Source organism: Lissotriton helveticus, chromosome 5_1, assembly GCF_964261635.1.
Source record: "Lissotriton helveticus chromosome 5_1, aLisHel1.1, whole genome shotgun sequence".
NCBI classification, from domain to species: Eukaryota; Metazoa; Chordata; class Amphibia; order Caudata; family Salamandridae; genus Lissotriton; species Lissotriton helveticus.
In genome coordinates this window covers 1,277,100,178-1,277,121,759 of record NC_136065.1, presented here as the reverse complement: position 1 = coordinate 1,277,121,759, position 21,582 = coordinate 1,277,100,178, and the positions used below count along the sequence as shown (strand labels likewise).

Below are 21,582 nucleotides of genomic sequence, written 5' to 3'. Positions count from 1 at the left end.
GTGAGGAGTTTTGTTTATGATAATACAGGGAAGCGCGGCCCGGTTGCATATAGGTGGCGCTGTCTCCAAGTTTATAGCGCTGAATTTACCCAAAGGTGTCAGAGCGCGTGTGCCCGTATCTGTAGGGGGGGGATAGCTTATCTCCGATTCCAGAGAAGCGCGGCCCGGTTGCACAGCGGTGGCGCTGTCTTAAAGCTATATAGCGCAGAATTTACCCGAAGGTGTCAGAGCGCTTCATAATAGGCACAGCTGGGGAAGTGCGGCCCGGGCACAGAGGTGGCGCCGTCTTCCCTTTTATATAGCGCGGACTTTACCCGAAGGTGTCAGAGCGCTTCACAATAGGCACAGCTGAGGATGCGCGGCCAGTTGGTTGCACAGAGTGGCTCTGCCTTTGATTTTATATGGCGCCGACTTTACCCAAAGGTGTCAGAGTGCTTCATAATAGGTGCAGCTGGGGAAGCGCGGCCCGGGCACAAAGGTGGTGCTGTCTTCCCTTTTATATAGCGCAGACTTTACCCAAAGGTGTCAGAGCGCGTCACAATAGGCATAGCTGAGGAAGCGCGGCCGGTTGCACAGAGGTGGCTCTGCCTTCAATTTTATATAGCGCCGACTTTACCCGAAGGTGTCAGAGCGCTTCATAATAGACACAGTAATGATTCATGAGGGGGAAATCGCAAGAGGACAAAAAATTGTAAAAAGCAAATGTTAAGTTACATGAGCCAAAAGTGACAATAGTGAAAATTACAGCATAATGCCGCTAGTGAGTCAACATGGAATTATAATTAATAAAAAGGCGCATTCTGGCAACAAATTATGTTAATAACAGGGGGGGCCTAATGGGGGCATAAACTAAGGAAAGGAGCGCGACAATGGTTGATATGTGTTCAGGTAGGCGATCAAGCAGCATGGCGCGAGCAAGCATGCTAGCCTGAGATCGTGGGCATGAATTCAAATTGGATATGCTGGCACGCCAAAAGGGGATTGATGGGCATGGCAGGTTACGTCATTTTCTGGGGAAGGGAGTGTGATACCCCTGGGGTACTTAACCAGTAGACGGGGGGCGCTAGGGCGGTAAGTATCTCTGGTGCCCGGGTAAAAGGGGCGTGGCCGGCACGGGAAAAAGAGGCGCGCCGGTGCAAGACCTGTTGAAGGGGCATTGAAGTATTGACCAGTTAATAATTGTGCCTTCTTTTTCTTAGTAGACGGGATGCCGCCCGAAAGGACACGGGGGGCAAGGAGGCCTCAGCTTAAACAGAGGAATTCTGCTAGTTGGCGGCATTGTGGGAGGTCGCAAAGAAAGGAGGAATCGATTGGGCCCTGAAGACTATCTCAGGACGCAGGAACAAGCGGGCAGCAGGAGCCTCCCTTGCCAAAACGCGTACGGCGGACGCCTATTCGCTTTAAAGACACGCATCAGGAGAAGACCAAGCGGGTCTCAGAACCGCGAGCGACCCTTCCAGGTGAGACAATGGCAGTGGGCCAGCCCCTGGTGGTCAAGGACAATATGCGGGTGACTGATGTGGGCACGCAAACAGGCTCAGAAGAAGGCGGGTTGTCCCTTTTGGGGGGGCCTACACAGAAAGCGGTAATGACAACAGGGCCAGCCGGGGAGGCTGGTAGCCAGGCAAATACGGGGATACAGGGGGAGGGGGGAGCCGCGTCTGGTACGGCATCGTGGACTCCGGTGGAAACAATAGAGGCCCCTGTGGTGGCGACACAAGGTGGTGGGGTGGCTCAGGTGTGGGTCCAGTCAGGGGGAGTATTGCAATCGCCGATGGTGGTGGCTACCACGGCTCAGGGCCCAGTGAGTAACGCTGGGGCTGCGGGGGCGGGGCTAGTTACGGTGACACCACCGCCCCCCCCCAGACGACGGTGGCATCGGTGCACGCTCCTCTACTACATAGCTCAGTGTTATACGGTTCAGCTTCATTGGCAGTGTCACCGTCAGCAAGTATAACTTGGCATGTGCCTGCAGATACAAGGGAGAAGATCTTTAAGGGGGAATATGTGGATGTCTTTGATTTGATTAATGCGGGTGTGGTCCCGGGGAAGACCGGGTCGGGTAAAGATGGGGAACTGAAACAAAAAAAGGTTTGGGTGGAATGGTCGTTGAAGAACTGGGTGACTGGGTTTGCTATTTACGCAGCAATTATGGTCGAGCGATTCCCTACATTGGCGGCTCAGTTGATAAGCTACATGTCATTGATTCATGGGGAAGCTTGAGAATTTCAGGGGACGGCCTGGTTGCAATATGACACAAAGTTCAGGCAGATGAAAGCAGTGAGGCCTGAAGTAGCATGGGACCAGCGAGAGATTAATATATGGCATGGGGAGTTTTATTCGGCGGTGCCAGTTAGCAAACCTACACATTCCTTTCGGGGAGACAGGGGAGCCGGGGACAAGAAGCAAGCATGTTGGCAATTCAACAAGAATGAATGTAATAGAGGAACAGCATGTAAGTTCAAGCACATTTGCTCCTTCTGTGGGATGCTCGGGCACCCAGAGATTAAGTGTTTCAAGAAAGGGGGAAAGCCCAAGGAACACCGCCCTCCCACAGCTACCGCTCAACCAAAACCTCGACCTGCCCAATAAAGATCAGAACTTGCCCACTCCCATACACCTGCCAGTATTAGCACATCTGCTCTCCAGATATGAGAGGGGGGCAGAAGCACAATATTTGTATGAAGGTTTTAAAACTGGTTTTCACATCCCGCCTGCCGCAGTGCCAAGTGCAGCTCCCCCTCGCAACCAACTGTCAGTGATGAGGAACCCAGAAGCGACTTGGGAAAAAATTGAAAAGGAGATAGCGTTGGAGAGGGTGGCGGGTCCCTTCCAGACATTGCCAAGGCAGGACCTGTTCACCATTGGGGCTGGTGCAAAAGAAGGAAGTGGGAAAATATCGTCTCATACACAACTTATCGAGTCCATCGGGCAAGTCAGTCAATGAGGGGCTGGATCCAGATTTGTGTACGGTTCGCTACACCACTTTTGACACTGCGATTAAGAAATTGCAGAGATTGGGAGGGGGGGTACTGATGGCTAAAGCTGATATTGAGTCAGCCTTTCGCCTCTTGCCGGTGCATCCAGATGACACTAGATTGCTAGGCTTCACATTTGATGGCAATTTCTTTGTGGATTTATGTATGCCTATGGGTTGTTCCATTGCCTGTGCAATATTCGAAACATTCAGTCGTTTTTTGGAATGGACAGTGCGGGAAGCGGTAGGCACGCAAGAGATCGTGCATTACTTGGATGATTTCCTTTTTATGGGGCCTGCAGGCTCGTCAGATTGTCAAGAGGCATTGGTGGGTTTTCAGCGGATGGCGGAGGCATTGGGGGTGCCGTTGGCGGCAGGGAAGACAGAGGGACCAGCGACACAATTGACTTTCTTGGGTATCGAGATAGACACGGTGGAAGGTGTGTGCAGATTACTGCAGGACAAAATTAAGGCTTTTAAAGGGTCTCTGGACCAATGCTTAAGGGCACGCAAGGTTACACTGCATCAATTGCAGGTGTTGGTGGGTCAACTTAATTCGGGTGATACCGATGGGCAGGGTCTTTTCAAGGAATATAGCCAGGGCAATGTCAGGTTTGAAGGAAAAACACCACCACACTAGGCTGACAGCTGAAGTGAAGGATGATTTGGTCACATGGAGGGATTTCTTGGAGCACCTCAATGGTTCAGTGATATGGCAACAACCGGCACAGGACAATAGAGAATTAGAGCTTTATACGGATACAGCGGGCAGTGTCGGGTTCGGGGCAGTGCTAGGAGCAAGGTGGTGTATGCAGCATTGGCCGGAGGATTGGTTCAGGAGAGGGTTGGTCCGTAATATCACATTGGAGTTATTTCCCATAATAGTGGCGCTTCAGATATGGGGTACATTGCTGGAAAATAAACGAATTGTGTTTTGGTCAGATAGTATGTCAGTGGTCCTGGCGGTGAACAACCAAAGGGCAAAATGCCCGTGGGTACTCCGTTTGTTAAAAGTGTTGGTGCGGGAGTGCCTCAGGCGTAATGTGCATTTTACTGCCAAGCATGTGCCAGGTGTGGTAAACACAGTAGCTGACTCTCTGTCTCGTTTTAAGTTGACAGAATTCAGAGCCCGATGGCCAACAAGCAGACGGTCAGATGACGGCCTTCCCGGAAAGCCTGTGGAAGCTTGGTGCCCCATTGCTTTCGATCTCATAGCGGCTTCGGTTGCACCCAAGACTAAGAGTAGGTATGAAAGGGCTTGGCAGGTTTACATGGCAGTATTGCAGAGCAAAGGGGGTACAGGGGAGTTTACACCACAGGGGGTTCTCAGGTTCATAGTTAGCCAGAGAGAGGAGGGAAGGTCCTTGACTCTGGTGCGCAGACAATTGTCGGCAATAGCCTTCTTTGCGGGGATAAAAGGGGTAACGGATCCCACTAAGGACCTTAGAGTTAGAAGGGCTATGAGAGGTTGGGAACGGCTGGCTCCAAGGGTGAAGGATACCAGGAGACCGATAGATTCCAAAACGTTGGTGAATATTTTGGGGGTGTTACCACAGGTATGTTGGTCGCATTATGAGGAGCAATTGTTGCGATTAGCCTATTCTTTAGCATTCTTTGGGGCATTCCGGATATCAGAGCTAGTGCCAAGCTCCAAGATGGATAAACAAGGGGGAATGGCTGTGGGGGATGTGGTGGTGGCCGCGGAATTACTGCAGGTGAGAGTGCGGAGGTCGAAAACAGACCCGCTGGGGAAAGGGGTATGGGTGCAACTAAGAGCAGTTCAGGGGGCGGGTTACTGCCCGGTGATATTGATGGGGAGGTTCCTGCAGATGAGGCCAGGATGTGATGATCATAGGCTGTTGGTGCACGCAGATGGTACACCTTTGACGAGATTCCAGTTCACACGAATATGTAAGCGGGCTCTGGAATTGTTGGGTGAGGACATAGCTCATTTCACATCACATTTGTTTCGTATTGGGGCGGCCACTACAGCAGCGGAATTGGGACTCTCATCGAGTGCAATTAAGAAGATGGGCAGGTGGAGTTCATTGTGTTTTGAGCGCTATGTGCGACCACAGCTTGTGTAGGTAGTGTCGGTATTTTCAGCAGATTGGTATTTATGCACCTCTTTCTTTTCTATTCTTTTTTGGCCTCGCACACAGTGGTGGCAAGTCAGAGGACGCAAGTATGCTGGTGTGGAGATTCGGTCATACTCGGAGCAGGGCAATGGTTCGGAGAGTCCGGGGTGGACAAGACGCAAAGGGCCATGGGAATTGTCCATAATTGGTTAGGGATTGAGGGGCAGCGGGCCGAGGATGTTTCAGCTCATTTGCGGAGTGCGCTCAACAAAGGTTTGCCTATTCCAGACGTGCTGGTTATTCACTCAGGGGCGGAAAGCATGATCCCTGGGGGCAGGAGAGGAGCCAAGGAGGCCTTATTCTCTCTACTTACACGGATCAGGAAGGTATTGCCGGGCACTACAATTATTTGGTCGGAGGTGCTCACTCGGAGACTATGGGGGGGTGACGTTCCATCACCCGCAGTGAACACGTCGGTGAGGAAAATGAATAGGGAAGTTGAAAAACTGTTGAAGGGGTCACAGATACATGTTGTCAGACATAGCCTGCTGCAGACATTGACCTCAAATGAGTACCGGGCAGGGGGGACGCTCCTGTCCAAGACAGGGTTGGAAGTGTTTGTGAAAACCATTCTGGGGGCCATTGCCTTACACCTTGGAAGAGTAGCATAGTGTGGGGGGAGGGCAAGAGCGCCAGAGGGGCTTCTTGCCCTGTGGCGGGGTCCCGGATAAGAGAAAAGGCCGGGGGACTCTTTTTGGCCGTAAAATGGATGACCCTGAAGCAGGGGAGGCAGTTATGGCGGCTCTGGGCTGGCGGGAGAGGGGGCCGTCCTGCTGGTGGTCCTGGACTCTCTGGCCCTACCCTAGAAGCTGGTGCTTGGAAAGGGGGTGGTGTAGTGTCCTGCTGGTACAACACGCCTCTAGAGATGCCGAATTGTAAATACATGTTAACCTGTGGCGCATATGTATGGAGCGCATCATTTATGTGTGAATTTAATAAAAAGTTAAATGTGGGAGGTTTTACCCACAAATGAAATGGTGTTTTGGTATAATAATAAAGCTACGCAGTGGACACCAGTCACTTGTAAGTGTTTTACTGGGGTCGGGTGAGCAAAGGGTGATGAGCAAATGGCACGATATATCCCCACTATGAGAAAGCATAATCCTCACCTCTGTGTCCTTATTTATTCAAGCACTTCTTACCAACCACGCAGGATCCACAGTATTGTGACAAGTTTCCCTTCACATGTAACTGTTTCCTGCAGCTTCTTGCCCACATTATCGCCAAAACTTTGGCTGGGTGCCACATTTGATGTACATTTTTTGTTTTTATTCTTCTTAAGTTCTACGCCATTAATGCCAGTTTAACTGAACTGCAAATTTTTGAAATTGATGCACGAGTTATTTTGTTCACTCGCACGCTTACCTGCATCATACGGGGGAGGTCGGACTGGCCATAGTGGGCACCGGGCAATCCCCCAGTGCGCCGCACAGCTGGGGGCCGGTTTTGGGCCCTGGGGGCCGTTTTTGTTTCAGGGCCGTTTTGCATAGCTGTAAAATCGGCCCTGTAACAAAATCGCCCAAAAACCGGCCCCGTCAAAGAGCGCAGTGGCACCTCCAACCCCCCCGAGTGGAGAGGGGGGCCGGCCGAGCAATTTGCGGGGCCGGTTTTGTTTCCCAGTCCGGCCCTGATACGGGACCTCTACGGCATGTATTGTCATTGAATTTAGCTGAACCTATGTGCCTGATGCCATCTGGCATTGCGGCCTCCTACGTGACGCCAGCTTGTGTTTACCGCTGGTCATTAATTTATCAGCAGCTTCCAGCATTCTGCCATCTACGTCCTTTTCATGTTCCTCATCTTTACAAAGTCGTCTGTCTTCTGACGTTATGGGAACTTTATCTGGTGTGTAATGAAGCGCGACCTATGACTTTTTCCTCACTCCTGAAGTGATAATTGGTAGAAGCTATATATCATCGTCAGCGTTGTGTTACCTTCGTCAGTTCTAGCTATAGTGTTCATAACGGATTCAACACTTCATAGCTGTTCATTTTAACGTTTCAACTCTGCTTATTTTAAAGATCATGACAAGAGTTATCTTGGATGCTTACTTTGCTGGGTCCTCTTCAAGTATCCTGCCCCATTCTTGACAACAGTTGACAACCTTATTTATTTTATTATTTTATCTGACATGTACATTATTATATTTGGCATTCATGTTTATGCATGTTTCTTCTCAACTAAGTATTAACAGACCGGAGTCTGATTCTAAATAATTTATTGATTAGTGCTGTGCATATGTTTTTAATGTGCTATGCCTGAGTTGCCCTAGTGCAATTAATTACTATTAATTCATGTTGTTAATTATATTTATTACAACTTGTTGAAAATGTTATGTGTCAATGCTTACTTTTGAATTTTAAACCCCTGGCTGCGGCCGGAATTCCGTGCCTGTGCGGCACATTCCGATCGCGGGCGTGGTCATGACGGCTCCCGGCCATCATCAGCACACGCCCACCGTAACTCATGCTGGCCCGGAGCCGTCATCAGCACCGAACGGGTTAAATTACTTTCAGAAAACTGTTCATGAAAATGTTATGTTTTAAAAGCTTACTTTTGATTCTTAAATTACTTTCAGTAAGCTGTACATGCCTTCTACGCATGTTATGATAATTCATTGAATTTGTTTCGCATGTTTCACCATTTTGTTTTCAAGAATATGATTGCTCACACCTTCGTTTAATTTTTTCATTTTATGTAACTTGTGAGAAACCTTCAGGTTAATTTAATTGTGTGAAATTTCAATGCATTTATATTCTATTCCTGCATTTCATTAATGATTTCTTATTTAAACTCATGACTTTCTTCACAGTGGTTTCAGTGCACGGAACCCTGTATTTAATTTAATTTGTTGCCAGACTTTATTCTGATATGCGCATAATTTCTTATTACTGGCAAATTTAATATTCTCTGGTTTTTTTTAATTGCTTATTTGTACTCTTGTTGGGTGTAGTTTTTTCTCACCTTTCCCCTCACTTTTTGTGTTGGAGCTTTCTTTTGAATTCTCCTGTTTGGAGTAGTTCTCTTGCTTTTCTTTTTAGTGTTTTTGTTCGTTGGTTACTTCTACACTACGGCCTGGCCAACTGGCGTGTCTCGATGTATCCTTGAACATTTCACTAACCTTCCACCTTATCTTATCCTCTTGTCTGGATATTCTTTTTCTCTGTATTCTGTGTTTTCTTTATGCTCATCTAATTTTTTTATTCGTCGTTAAAAAAGATGTGTGCTTTTTAAATTCAAGTTTTATCCTGTTCTAGCTTTGTTCCTTTCTTACTACTATACTGTCCTCTTTAACTTTGTTGTTATTGCTTATTGTCCTTTACTCTGTCTATTCCTACAACATTTTTTAAGGTTTTGTTTTTTGTTCATTTTATAAAGAGAGAAGATGTGTAGTGATTTCTTCTTCATTACAATCTCTCCTGCTTTGCTCTTTAGAATGTTACCAAGTTGTGATGTAATGAAATGCTGCCTCAGCTTGAGTTTCAGTTGAGACTTGGGGCTGAGCTGAGATGATCCTGCTCCTGGTGGGCTTTTATCTTCCTCCTATTATCTTAATTACTTATCTATTACTTATCCATGAATGTACCTTGTACCATCATACTTCAAATAAATTACATCTACATGCAACTACTCGGACCTTGATTATCCTTTATTCACTACACAAAGGAATTACCTTTTTTAACTTAAAAGTTTCAACAATAGATCTCACAGGGGGCGCTAGGTGGAGCTTGACCGTCATGGCTGCGCTTGAGTAAAGCTCCCGCCGACTAGGGCGGTAATATCCACATCATCCTCATCCTGCCATTAAAAACAGCCCTAAACCAGTGCCACCGGACAGAGGACAACACACTGCTGCTGGCGGCCCGTCGGCGAAGGCGGGGGCCGATAAGAAGCACAGCGACGAGCGTCAGTGCTGGAGCGCGGCGCGGGGCGGGGACAGCCTGGAGCCCCTTGGCGGCTGAAGAAACTATGCGAGGCCGGGGATGCGTGGGCCCCGCTGCGCCGCCGATTGCGCTACTAGCCGGTGAGCAGAGGCTGCGGGGAGCGGAGGTGCCACGCGCCCGCCTAATTGCTGCTGGAGACAATCGTGGCGACTGGAAAGACTGCGGTGCGGGGGATTTAGCGGTGAGCTGCGGGGAGCGGACGTTGGCCTACACGTAGCACATATGAGCAGAGAGGCGAGTGATTAGGAAACCAGTGCGGGGCGAAGAGCACAGGCCGGAGGGAAACAAGAACAACTGCATGGTCACTTCGGCCCTGGAGAGGGACAGAGGCACGGTCAGTTGGGCATAATAGCGCATCGGGGAGGTGCACATGGCAGCGGCGCCAGCCGCAATGCAGCGTGGGCCTCAGGCCGTCATTTTGGGTGGTGAAAGCAGGAGCATTACCAATACCTCTTGGCGGGACGTCTGAGGCGCGGAAGAAGTTCTCCTTGCCGACTTGACGGCCACAATCGCTAGCTGGTCCCATCGGCTTGCTTGGGACCACGCTGGGGGCCCCGGACCCCCCCCGGTATTCACTTTGAGATACTGAGCGCCAGCTGGCTGATGTATATAGCGCTAAATACCTGATTGGGGTGCAGGAGGTGGACACGAGTTGAGGCGGAGAGACTGGCAAACTAACGCATCCGGCAGTGTGGGACATTTTTCTCAGCCCTGTGTGCAGCGAACCAGAGACTCGAGGTCGGACAGTATGGGGAGGACGGAGGCCAAGCAAGCGAAGCTATCCTTCGAAGCGAGAAAGTCGTCTGGCTCTACCCCCAAAACACGTACGGACCCGGACCCACCAGAAGCGCGAGATGGGGCCTGGAAGGCTCTGCTGGTGGCGATGCAACAAAGTCTTAGCTCCATAGACTCCAAAATGGATGCCATGAGTAGCAGACTAGAGACGGTAGTGGCCAAGATTGATCAGCATGATGAGCGGATCAAGGAGGCAGAACAAAGAGTATCAGGACTGGAGGACAGAGAGGCGGCCAACAAACGGCACATGCTCCAAATGGATAAATTGCTAAAAATCTTAGCGGACAAAAGCGAGGAGTTAGAGGCCCACTCTCGGCGGAATAACGTGCGGATACTGGGCCTGGAGGAGTCGACGAACACTCGGAGGATGGAAGACTTCATGGAAAGATTGATGGTGGAACTATTTGGAAAAGAACACTTCTCTGCCCACATGACCATCGAGCGGGGCCCATAGATCACTTGCGGCGTGCCCTCCCCTGGGAGCCCCGCCGCGCCCGATGATAGTACGTTTTTTGAACTATTGGGAAAGAGACACTGTTCTACGCTTGATCCGCGAAAAAGGGGAAGTGCGATATGAGAACACCATCTTGGCTTTCTACCCCGATTTCACCCAGGAAGCCCGTCGAAAATTCACTGCCGTGAAGAAAAAGCTGCAGGTAAAAGAAATTACATATGCCATGCTTCACCCCGCCAGACTGAAGATCCAGCATCGGGGGAAACACCACTTCTTCAACTCTCCCCAACAGGTGGAGGAATGCCTCAAGCGAGATCATAGAGCGGCATCTCAGGAAGAGACTTCCTGCCAGCGGTCCCCGTTCCAGTCACCATTGTCAGACCCGGACTGATCCCACATCCCGGCGGCAGATGGCACACCACGGAGTCAAGGCAATGAAATACCCTGAACTGTGCCGAGTTGGTGATGTATCATTGAAAATTGACAGTTGTTATGACACTTTCTACCGTCCGGACGCTTGCTTCCGCCCCGTTAATGCAGCCCGCTTAGTTCAGTGGGTTAGCGGATGGGTGAAATAAGGAGGCTGAGTGTACACGGTGGGAGCCCCTGATGGCCCCCCTCGAGGGCATTCCCCCTGTTCAAGTTTACTGGTTCATATCAGGGGAAACAGATGTTTATTTGTGGACAGGATGCTGGGAGGGGGAGGGAGATGATACCTGGCGAGTTGGGGAAGCCGGTGTGGGTTGGGATCTGTGTTGTATTAACGATTACTCAACAGTTGGAGTGGAATTGATTGACTTTGCGGCTAGGGAGGAAGTACTCTGCATGTTGGGGGAGCCAGAGTGGGTGGGGGAGGGAGGGATTGGGGAGCACGGTTACGCTGTATGTTTGAGCAAGACAAGTATGACCACTACAGAAGTCAGAATGAAATAGATAGTAGCCATGACTGAGGACGCAAGTAATAGGAATAATCTACACATGGTTTCCTGGAATGTGAGGGGATTGAATGATCCGAGGAAACGGAGGCAGGTGCTAGGATATCTAGATCACCACCATGTCCAAGTGGCTTTGTTACATGAGACCCACCTACCGCACGGAAGTGTACCCCAATTTGCAACACGATTGGCCCCCCCCATAGATGCTTCGCATCATACTCAAACTACTCCAGAGGGTGTCAGATTTGTGCTGGGCAGGACAGAAGTGGACACTGAAGGGCGGTATTGTCTACTCTGGGGGAAGCTGAACTCACACGATGTTGCCATTGCGAATTATTATGGCCCCAGCAAGGATGATGTACATCCCCTGCTTATGCTGAGAGGCAAACTTCACACGCTCGGAATGAGGAAATAAAATTAACAATTGTGCCCCATCGTTTCCCTTCTCTGCCTGGTTGCCATTTTTATTCAGACAGCACTCATTTTTGCGTGTGTCATCCATTTTGTCTCCAGAATTACGAGCAAGACATCCTGCACCTGACCCCTCCGTTCATTGACCACACATTCCTGTGGTTCGGCCAATTCTGAGAACCAACGAGATAGTTCCTGTTTTAAGAGATAGTTCCTGTTCTTGACTCTAAACCAGAGATAAACCCCCCCCCCCTCCGGCTGAGGAAGGGCCTTCAACTGAAAAGAGCACATTTCGGCACATCGCATGCACTCTCACGAGACACAAGACACGCCCATACCTTGACACATCTGGTTGGAAATTACTGCTTGTCACTTCCTTTTTCTTCTTTTTGCCTACTGACTGAACCTGTATAAATATTCTGCTGTGTGAATAAAGCATCAGACCACTCCTGAACCCGCTTGGTGAAGAAGCTCTCCCTTAACTCGAGTTATTGAATAAATCCCTCTTTACTCGAATACCACGGACTCCTCTCTTTACTTAAGCTAAAGTATTTAATAATATAGAAATTCTAAGATAAGGTAATATTAAAGATTTACCACATTTCTGGCGCCTGAACAGGGACGTTCCCTCTTCCCCATGAGCCGGCGATGTCGGACCCGGTACTGTCCCCTCCTGACCTTTGACGGACTTCAAAGTGCACAGATGTGGGGAATTCCTGCCAACTCCCTCAAGGCGAAGAGGGGGACCGACTGCGGCCCGTCATCCACACGAGGCGGTGAGGAAGATTGCGGAACGTCCTGACCCAGAGCCCAACCTGTGAAGAAGACGAGTCCAAGGTCTTGTGAGCCCCGTCTCAGAAGCTGCGCGCATTTCAAAGATCATCAGGCCTTCTAGTTATTTTTCGGTGAGTACTGCTGAAAGTATAAAGATGGACCCACAACTTTTGTGGGTACGGTAAAGATATATGTTTGTTGTTTCTCATTTCTATTTTAAATAGAAAGTTTGCCATCATGCCTATTTTTTCGAAAATACGTAATATAGGAACTAGAAAAAGTATTCTCGAGAGGGAGATTCCCCTTCCTCCTCGGGATACTCCAGGACATTTTATGTACACAAAACATGGTGTCGTGCAATTATTTATTGTGATTTATGGGTGGATTATACTAAAGACCTTGAGCACAGATATAGATGGCCTGAAAAGGGGACTTTTGACATGGAATGTATACTGAAATTAGAGGAACAGTTGTGGAAGAAATAGGGGGTCCGCCAGTCACAAAGTGACTCGGTGAAATTATGGAGAAAAGAAGCCCATAGGAGGCAACAGAAAGAATTGCATAAAGTTGAAAAGGGTAAGAGAATGTCAGAACAGGCCAAGAATGAACAATTACAAGAAATAGGGAGAGAAGTAGTTAGTGAAAGGAATGAAAGGGAACAGTCAGCCATTTCTACTGGTCTTTATCCTGTATTGCCATCTGCACCCGAACACATTAACATTGCACCACCTAAGACACAACCTACTGCCCCATTACCAGAGGATACCTTCACCAATTTCCTCTTAGACACCCCACCTCCATATGAGGTTCCAGTAATTCAGCCCCCTCCGCCACCACCACCTCCTTCACAACAGGACACACTGCCTCTCATCCCAGAGGAGGGTGCCGAAGGTCCGGACCCAGCTAAAACGATTCTCGATTGCCCCTATGACCCGACCCCGAGCACCACAGGGGAGGCGGGCCGAATAAGTAAAATACTTCATGATTCGTGGGAAGCAATAAAACATCTACCAGCGATTGACACATTTCTTCAGGCGGCCTCTGAGTTTCTTCGTGCTGGAGAGAACTCACGGGCCATTAACGCTATGACTACAAGAAGATCGCACCCTGTAAAAATGCACATGTATAGGTCCCTCCTATGTTGTTTCATAAAACACATACAAGCAGAGGAAAAAAATGTACCAGTTTCCCTTTTTGACTTATTGGATTCCGCATCTGACCACACCAGTCTAGACCTCATGAATGATGCACTGGACAGGTTCACCCGTAAGGTGACCCGTATTTTACAAGACTTACAAACAGACGAAGAAAATAAGAAACCTGAGGGGGACATCACAGAACCAACTGAAAAAGCCCTACCTGTTTGCTTTTCCGCCCCTATTTCACGACCACCCCCGCCTCCATTCCTCCTATGTCATTCTGAACGGCCATCTCCGGATGAATTATTTGAAAATACATCTAACACATTAAACTATTGGTTGGATCAGGAACCCCCGCTTACACCGGAGGAGGAGGAAATAGCCAGAACTGCGACCCTATGGGTCTCTCAATATAAGAGATATGATAGTGATCTCATAGCCCGACTCTTTTTAGCATTACCACGCTCACATCAAAGATTAGCGAGTCTCTACATGGTACAACATCTAATCACTCTCAATGACACTTTTTTTAAACATGTTTCAAGACTAGAAGATTTTTTGTCCGACTGCGCTGATAACATGTTCCTCCACAATGGTTCAGTTTTTCTCAACAGATTCATAGATTTTAGACAGGAATACCAGAAAGCGGTTGAATATAGATTTTTCACTGATACTTGTGGACCAGTTAATAGACTTCCTCAAACACGTCAGTTCCCCATGAGGGTGGTCCACCCCAGAGCGGACGCAGATGGCGCGTTACAACGCGTTTTTGTTTATGTACCCTTGACAAAACTTGAATTACTAAGGATAAAAGAGATGGTCCCCCCCTCACTCAAAAGATCCTGCTGGATTTTTTAAGGAATTAGGAGACGTATTAATGATGGGAACATATACTCTTTCTGATATCACAGCAATTCTGAAATTATTGTTGCCCTCGGATATATATGACAAACTACGTGAAAAAGATTGGGAGGTGGGGGGCGAACACATTAGATGGACCGAACTTCAAAATGACGAAAATACTAGGGTTGCAGGTCAAGGTATAGGAGCCAGACTCAAGGCACTCCCTGGCACTATTTTGAAGGTGTTACCACGGTTATTGATATTGAAAAAGGAGGACTGGGATGCCATTTCCTCCTGCAAACAGAAACATGGTGAAGACATAGAAGATTATTATACAAGACTTGAAAAGTGTTTTGCGGTAAATAGTGATCTTATGCCGACAAGCGAAGCTTACCCGCATCTGTTTGTTTCCAAATTAGAAGACAACGCCTTGCCAGCTATAAAGGAAAGAGTACTGAAGGTAGAAAGTACCTTGCAAGCCCATACACCGCCACAGGTGTTACAAATGCTACAATACCATCAAAACCGCATTAGGGATGAAGACGAAAATGATAAGAAGCGCATGAATGACACAAAGATGATAGCATTAGTGGCCCAGACTGCAGCCCAGCGCCAACAGACACCAGGTAACCAGACAAACATGAAAGGTACTTGCAATTATTGCAAAAAGACGGGACACTTCGTTAAAGACTGTCCTGTCTTAAAACACAATTTGGCCACTGGTAAGACACAGCCCCGTGCATATCAGCCAAAACAGAATGCCCCACAAGGCACTTCAGCACCTTCAGTTCCACTGACAGCACAAATGGCCCAAATGTACATTGGAGACGATGGCTATACTGAATACTACCCAGATTTTTCATGATGTTGCCCAGGGAGAGAAGATGACAAACTGCCCCTAATCCCCATCCCAGTAGATAAGAAAGGTCCATTTGTAGAGGTCCGACTTCTTGGCGAGGATAGAAAGTTTCTACTAGACACTGGGGCCAGTAAAATAACAATAAGCCATCAAGAGGTCCCAGAGGCTCCTCTCTCAGGTTCAAAAAGTATTTCTCTGGGTTTCTCCGGACAGCCTGTGACAAACGTCACATCAAAACCACTGCCCTTGCAGGTTGGTCCCCTCACGACAACTACAGATCTTATATTGACAAAATCATGTCCAGAAGATTTGCTTGGTAACAAGACATTGAAAGAATTGGGAGCTGGTATTGTTTGCTCACCTAAGGATGTCAGGTTATTTCTACGAGATTTTAAGGGCCGCTACACCAGTAGAGAATTAGACGAACGTTTGAAAGATTTGCCACACACCCTTTGGGCCACTGATTCTACCACAGTAGGGTGTATGGAAATAACACCTCACAAGGTTACACTGAAGGAGGGAGCCCATCTGCCACGCATAAGACAATACAAAATTCCACCTCAAGCTGAACACGCATTAATGTTAATTATTCAGGATCTAATACAGTCAGGTGTGGTTAAAGAAACGATTTCTAATGTTTGTAATTCCCCAGTTTTAGCAGTTCATAAAAAAGTGGAACTGGGAACACCCCCTGTCTATAGACTAGTTGTGGATTTGAGAGAACTTAATAAATGTGTCATTTCCCAACACCCCGTGGTCCCAGACATCTCCACGTTACTCACAGCCATAGATGCAGAAGCCACACACTTCACTGTCATTGACTTAAAGAATGCATTCTTCAGTATACCCATTCACCCAGACAGCCAATACCTTTTCGGTTTTTCCCTACAAGGACGAAGCTTCCAATTCACAAGAGCTCCCCAAGGTTTCACCGAAAGTCCAAGTGTATATAGCCACGCGTTAAAAAGACAATTGGATACTGTTCAAATGCCTACAGATACAGCCATATTGCAATATGTTGATGACATCCTCATTACGGCCAGATCTGACCCAGCCTGCGCTGAAGCATCATTGCTGGTGCTAAAGTTCCTAGCTAGCTGCAAATGGCCATAAAGTTTCCCCTGGTAAGCTCCAATTTTGTTTGCAGCAAGTGGCATACTGAGGGCACTTGCTGTCAAAGGAGGGTAGGCAGCTTACACAGGAACGCATCCAACTTATATAACAAATGCCACAACCAACAACACAGAAACAAGTCTGAGCCTTTGTTGGTCTTACCTCATATTGTAGACAGTGGATCACACAAGCTTTTCAGTCTCTTATCAAGGCTATGTGTCAAGCCCCAGTGTTGGCAAAACCTGATTACACCAAAGATTTTACCTTGTTTGTAACAGAAAACTCAGGTACAGCCCTGTCGGTCCTGACCCAACTTCAGGCAGACAGGCATAGACCATGTGGTTATTTTTCCAGTACATTGGATCCAGTGGCACAAGCATTACCTGCCTGTCTAAAGTCAGTGGCAGCTACTGCACAGGCTATTAGACAAAGCAATGCTATTGTATTGGGACATCATCTGGTAGTCCAGGTCCCACACGCTGTGGAACTTCTCCTAAACAGAACGCAAACACAACATCTGACAAAAGCCAGACTCACAGGATACGAAATGACACTTTTTCAGCCACACATTGAGATCCGACGATGCACCATTTTAAACCCAGCAACACTGTTGCCACTTACCTCTCCTGCTGAACAACTTCACGATTGTATTGATACAATTGATTTAGTGACCAAACCCAGACCAGATTTACAAGATACGCCCCTTTCTGAGGCAGAGATGACACTTTTTGTTGATGGTTCTTGCATGAGACTCCCCACTGGAGAACTGGCAGCAGCTTATGCCGTCACAAATGGTATAAGCACTTTGGAAGCACACAAAATAGAGATACTGTCAGCACAGGCAGCTGAACTAGTAGCACTAACACAAGCATGTCACTTAGCAAAAGGAAAATCAGTTAACATCTACACTGACTCACAATACGCTTTTGGGGATGTACACAACTTCGGCACATTATGGAAAGAGAGAGGATTTCTCACATCACATGGGTCCAAAATACAACATGCTGCACTCATCACTGCCCTCTTGGAGGCCAGCCAGTTACCAACAAAAATAGAGGTGCTGAAATGTAAAGCACACACAAAAGGAACAGATGAAATATCGAAAGGAAATAATTTCGCAGACAATGCAGCCAAACTGGCGGCGAACACAGAATTCAATATACTACACCGCTAATACGCAATGCGAGACCCCTTTTCTGACATCCAGGATGTCCAAAGTCACACCACACCACAGGAACTGCTAGAATGGAAAAAAAAAGGAGGGGTCCTTACAGACCAGGGTTGGATGACACCTGAGAGAGCAGTATGGCTACTGCCAGATGTTATGGTTCAGGTTATAGTAAACACCATACATGGACCAGCGCATCTGGGAGAAAAAGCAATGTTAGATAGCACACAGAACATATGGCATAACAAACATTTGAGAGCTGCAGCCAAACAAAAAGTAAAAACATGCTTGATTTGTAACCAGTTCAACCCAGGAAAAAGGCACGAAGGTGGAGCAGGGTGGATTCCAACCCCCTGACCATCCATTTGAAGCTCTCCAGATGGACTATATTCAGATGGAGAGATGTAGAGGTTACAAGTATGTACTGGTGGTGGTGTGCGCGTTAACAAGGTGGACTGAAGCTTACCCCATCCCTGACTATACCACTACGACGACTGCTAAGGTTCTAGTAAGAGAGTACTTCCCACGCTATGGGTTGCCAAGAGTCATATATTCAGACAATGGCCAACCTTTCTCTTCCGAGCTAATGAAACATGTCTCCCTTCTATTAGGATACACTTGGAAATTTCATTGCGTGAGACACCCCCAGGCAGCAGGATTGGTAGAAAGACACAATCAGGCTCTTAAAACTAAGTTAGCCAAAATTACAGCAGAAAAAGGCGTAGATTGGATGACTGCCTTACCAGTAGCCCTGTTCTATATGCGAATGGTACCACACTCCCGAATAGGATTAGCACAATTCGAGATGGTTTTTGGCAGACCACCAAACATGTGGGGAGTTCCTAGACCAAAATCTATTACTGATGTAGATAGCAGAATATTGACTGATTACCTGGCTTCCTTGATGTCTTCACTCCGTTCTTGTCGTTCACAGGTGACTGCAGCCTTCCCAGACAAAACAAACCCTGAAGAACACACCATACGACCCGGGGATTGGGTCTTGGTCCGCAACTTCTACAGGACAAATCCCCTCCAGCCCAGGTGGAGAGAGCCGAAGTTGGTACTCCTAACTACGCGAACTGCGGTGAAGGTCGAAAACAGAAAAGGCTGGTTGCATGCCAGCCATTGTAAAAAGTACTTTGGAGAAATAGACTCCGTTGCCAGCGATATTGCCAAACCTAGTGACACTGTGACTGAACAGTCCTCATTGCCCTTGGAACAGACCCCACAACAGGAATATAAATCAAAGTTGAGGTCCGCCACCCGGACTCTGGCTGATTAAGTTCACGGACACAGGTCCAGTGGTGAAGTGGTCAGAGCATGGGGGCAGACTCAGACACCCTGACTATGTGGGAGAAAGAGAAATTGAGGAGCCTAAAGAAGAATGTTAAGAAGTTGCATCGCGGCCCTATCATATGTTTGATCATACTGTTTCTCTAGATAACCATCATGACGTGTCTTGGTTGGGTCCTCCACATTGCTTTCCCACCAGCACCACATACCTCTCATGCACCTAACAACACTCAGGAGCACACGCACCACGACCTGCCCCCTCATGAGCTAGCTCATAGGCTAGCCCTCCGGAACAATACCTTTATACAGATGCTACACTATACGCATCAGGCCAGCAATATCACAGATTGCTGGATATGTGGCCGCCTCCCACCTCATCAGAAGAAGGGAGGGATGCCTCTCTCCCCGTTCCCATTTTCACATAATGGAACTTGCGAGGCCTGGTTTGCCCTAATAACAGCCGATGGGACTACCCCCACCTCCTGCCTCGATGGAAATAATTCCTGCAAGAATGGGTGGCCTTGTGGGGACTTAAATAAGGTCCTTAATGTTGTCTGCTACCCGAATGAGGATGGAGATCCTGAGGCGACAGGTACGGTCCTAGAAAGCGAAGCATACAAGCAGGGGAACGTGACCATGTCCTACAGGATATTAAATACCAAACTTAAAAAGAATGCTGGGCCCCCTTCCTTCTCGGTCTCAACAGTAAAAGGGCACCTGTGCGTCCGGAAAAATGGCTCTGTTCCATTAGGACACAGTGACTGCCATACCACTGTGAGTTTTGAAGACAAGGGAAAATCCTCATTTCCAGCATCTCGCCATACTTATTTCATCTGCGGGCAAAGGGCCTATGTGCGGCTGCCCTTGAACTGGGGGGGAACGTGCTATATAGCATTTCTTCTACCTCCTGTCTTTGTGGCCCCATCCACTTACCACCGAGACCTCCTAGTGCCCCATGTTAGACATAAAAGAATGATCGACACCTCCGGGGTTGATCAAACGGAAACTACATGGGAACAATATACAGACTTCAACAAAGGATTCTTTTTCTTTATCGGCCCTGTGCAGAACAGCAAGCTCATACGCAAGTTGACAAGGACCTTGAAGGCTGTTGTAAATCAGACGGCGTCTGCCCTGAGAAACTTGACTCAGGAACAGTCTGCCATAAGATTGGTTGCTCTCCAAAACCGCCTTGTTCTTGACGTCATCCTGGCTGACAGAGGCGGAGCCTGTAGAATTATCGGCTCTAGCTGCTGTGTTTTCATTCCTGATAACTCTCCGTCTGTATATACGGCTATAACAAAATTACACAAGATAGCCGCCAGCCTACATCAAGAACCTGGCACTTGGACATGGTCTGACTGGTTTTGGACAATCATATCATCCTGGGGATGGAAACTGCTGTCAGCAGCAGGCATAATATTCCTGGTAATAACTGGATGCTGCCTTTGCATCCAATGTGGCCCTGCCCTGTGCGGGCTATGCGCTGCAAGCTGCATTCCTAAACCACATATCCAGCAGAAAGAAAACGAAACAATTATGCTACAGGAATGCATAGACTATCTCATGCAAATTGAGATATAAATACAGGTACACTCTGGGGCAAGGAGGGAATGAGGAAATAAAATTAACAATTGTGCTCCATCGTTTCCCTTCTCTGCCTGGTTGCCATTTTTATTCAGACAGCACTCATTTTTGCGTGTGTCATCCATTTTGTCTCCAGTCTTACGAGCAAGACATCCTGCACCTGGCCCCTCCGTTCATTGACCACACATTCCTGTGGTTCGGCCAATTCCAAGAACCAACGAGATAGTTCCTGTTTTAAGAGATAGTTCCTGTTCTTGACTCTAAGCCAGAGATAAACCCCCCCCTTCAACTGAAAAGAGCACATTTCGACACATCGCATGCACTCTCACGAGACACAAGACACGCCCATACCTTGACACATCTGGTTGAAAATTACTGCTTGTCACTTCCTTTTTCTTCTTTTTGCCTACTGACTGAACCTGTATAAATATTCTGCTGTGTGAATAAAGCATCAGACCACTCCTGAACCCGCTTCGTGAAGGAGCTCTCCCTTAACTCGAGTTATTGAATAAATCCCTCTTTACTCGAATACCACGGACTCCTCTCTTTACTTAAGCTAAAGTATTTAATAATATAGACATTCTAAGATAAGGTAATATTAAAGATTTACCACAGGATCCAAATATGTTCTCTGGGGAGGGGACTTTAACACCGTAGTGGACCCCACACATGATCGCTCTCAGGCAGTTGCAGCACACTACAGCATCGCCCAGCGTACCCTGCATGACATAATAGACTCCGAGTACTTATTGGACACATGGCGTCACATGCACCCGTCATGGAAAGAAAGGACATATTATTCGGCTGTGCATAACACATGGGCAAGATTGGATTATATACTGGTAACGGTGGGGATGGCACACTGGGTCAGCAGGGCGACGCATCTGGCCCGTACGTACTCAGATCACTCCCCTGTGCTGGTGACTCTTCAACCCCCGATAGATCAATCCCCTTATCTTAATTGGAGACTGAACCCACTACATTTGCAGGATGCTGTGTTTAGGGCGGAGATGGAACGGGACATTCAGGATTTCTTCACTAGGAATATAGATTCAGTGGACAATTTAACTATGGTATGGGAGGCTTTCAAGGTGACAGTGCGAGGCTGGTGCATTTCCAAGGGAGGAGGTATACTGAGGGACCTCCGTCAGG

At 47.8% G+C, this 21,582-nt stretch overlaps 1 protein-coding gene across 1 annotated transcript in view; it reads left to right on the top strand.

The window, feature by feature from the left end:
• The first annotated feature begins 18,999 nt into the window (after nt 1–18,999).
• The window catches only part of LOC144752643 (endogenous retrovirus group PABLB member 1 Env polyprotein-like), a 62,607-nt gene continuing 60,024 nt past the window's right edge, over nt 19,000–21,582 (top strand). Inside the window, exon 1 of the mRNA XM_078640523.1 lies at nt 19,000–20,198. Coding sequence (XP_078496649.1) covers nt 19,000–20,198 — 1,199 coding nt within the window. The remainder of the gene's footprint in view (nt 20,199–21,582) is intronic.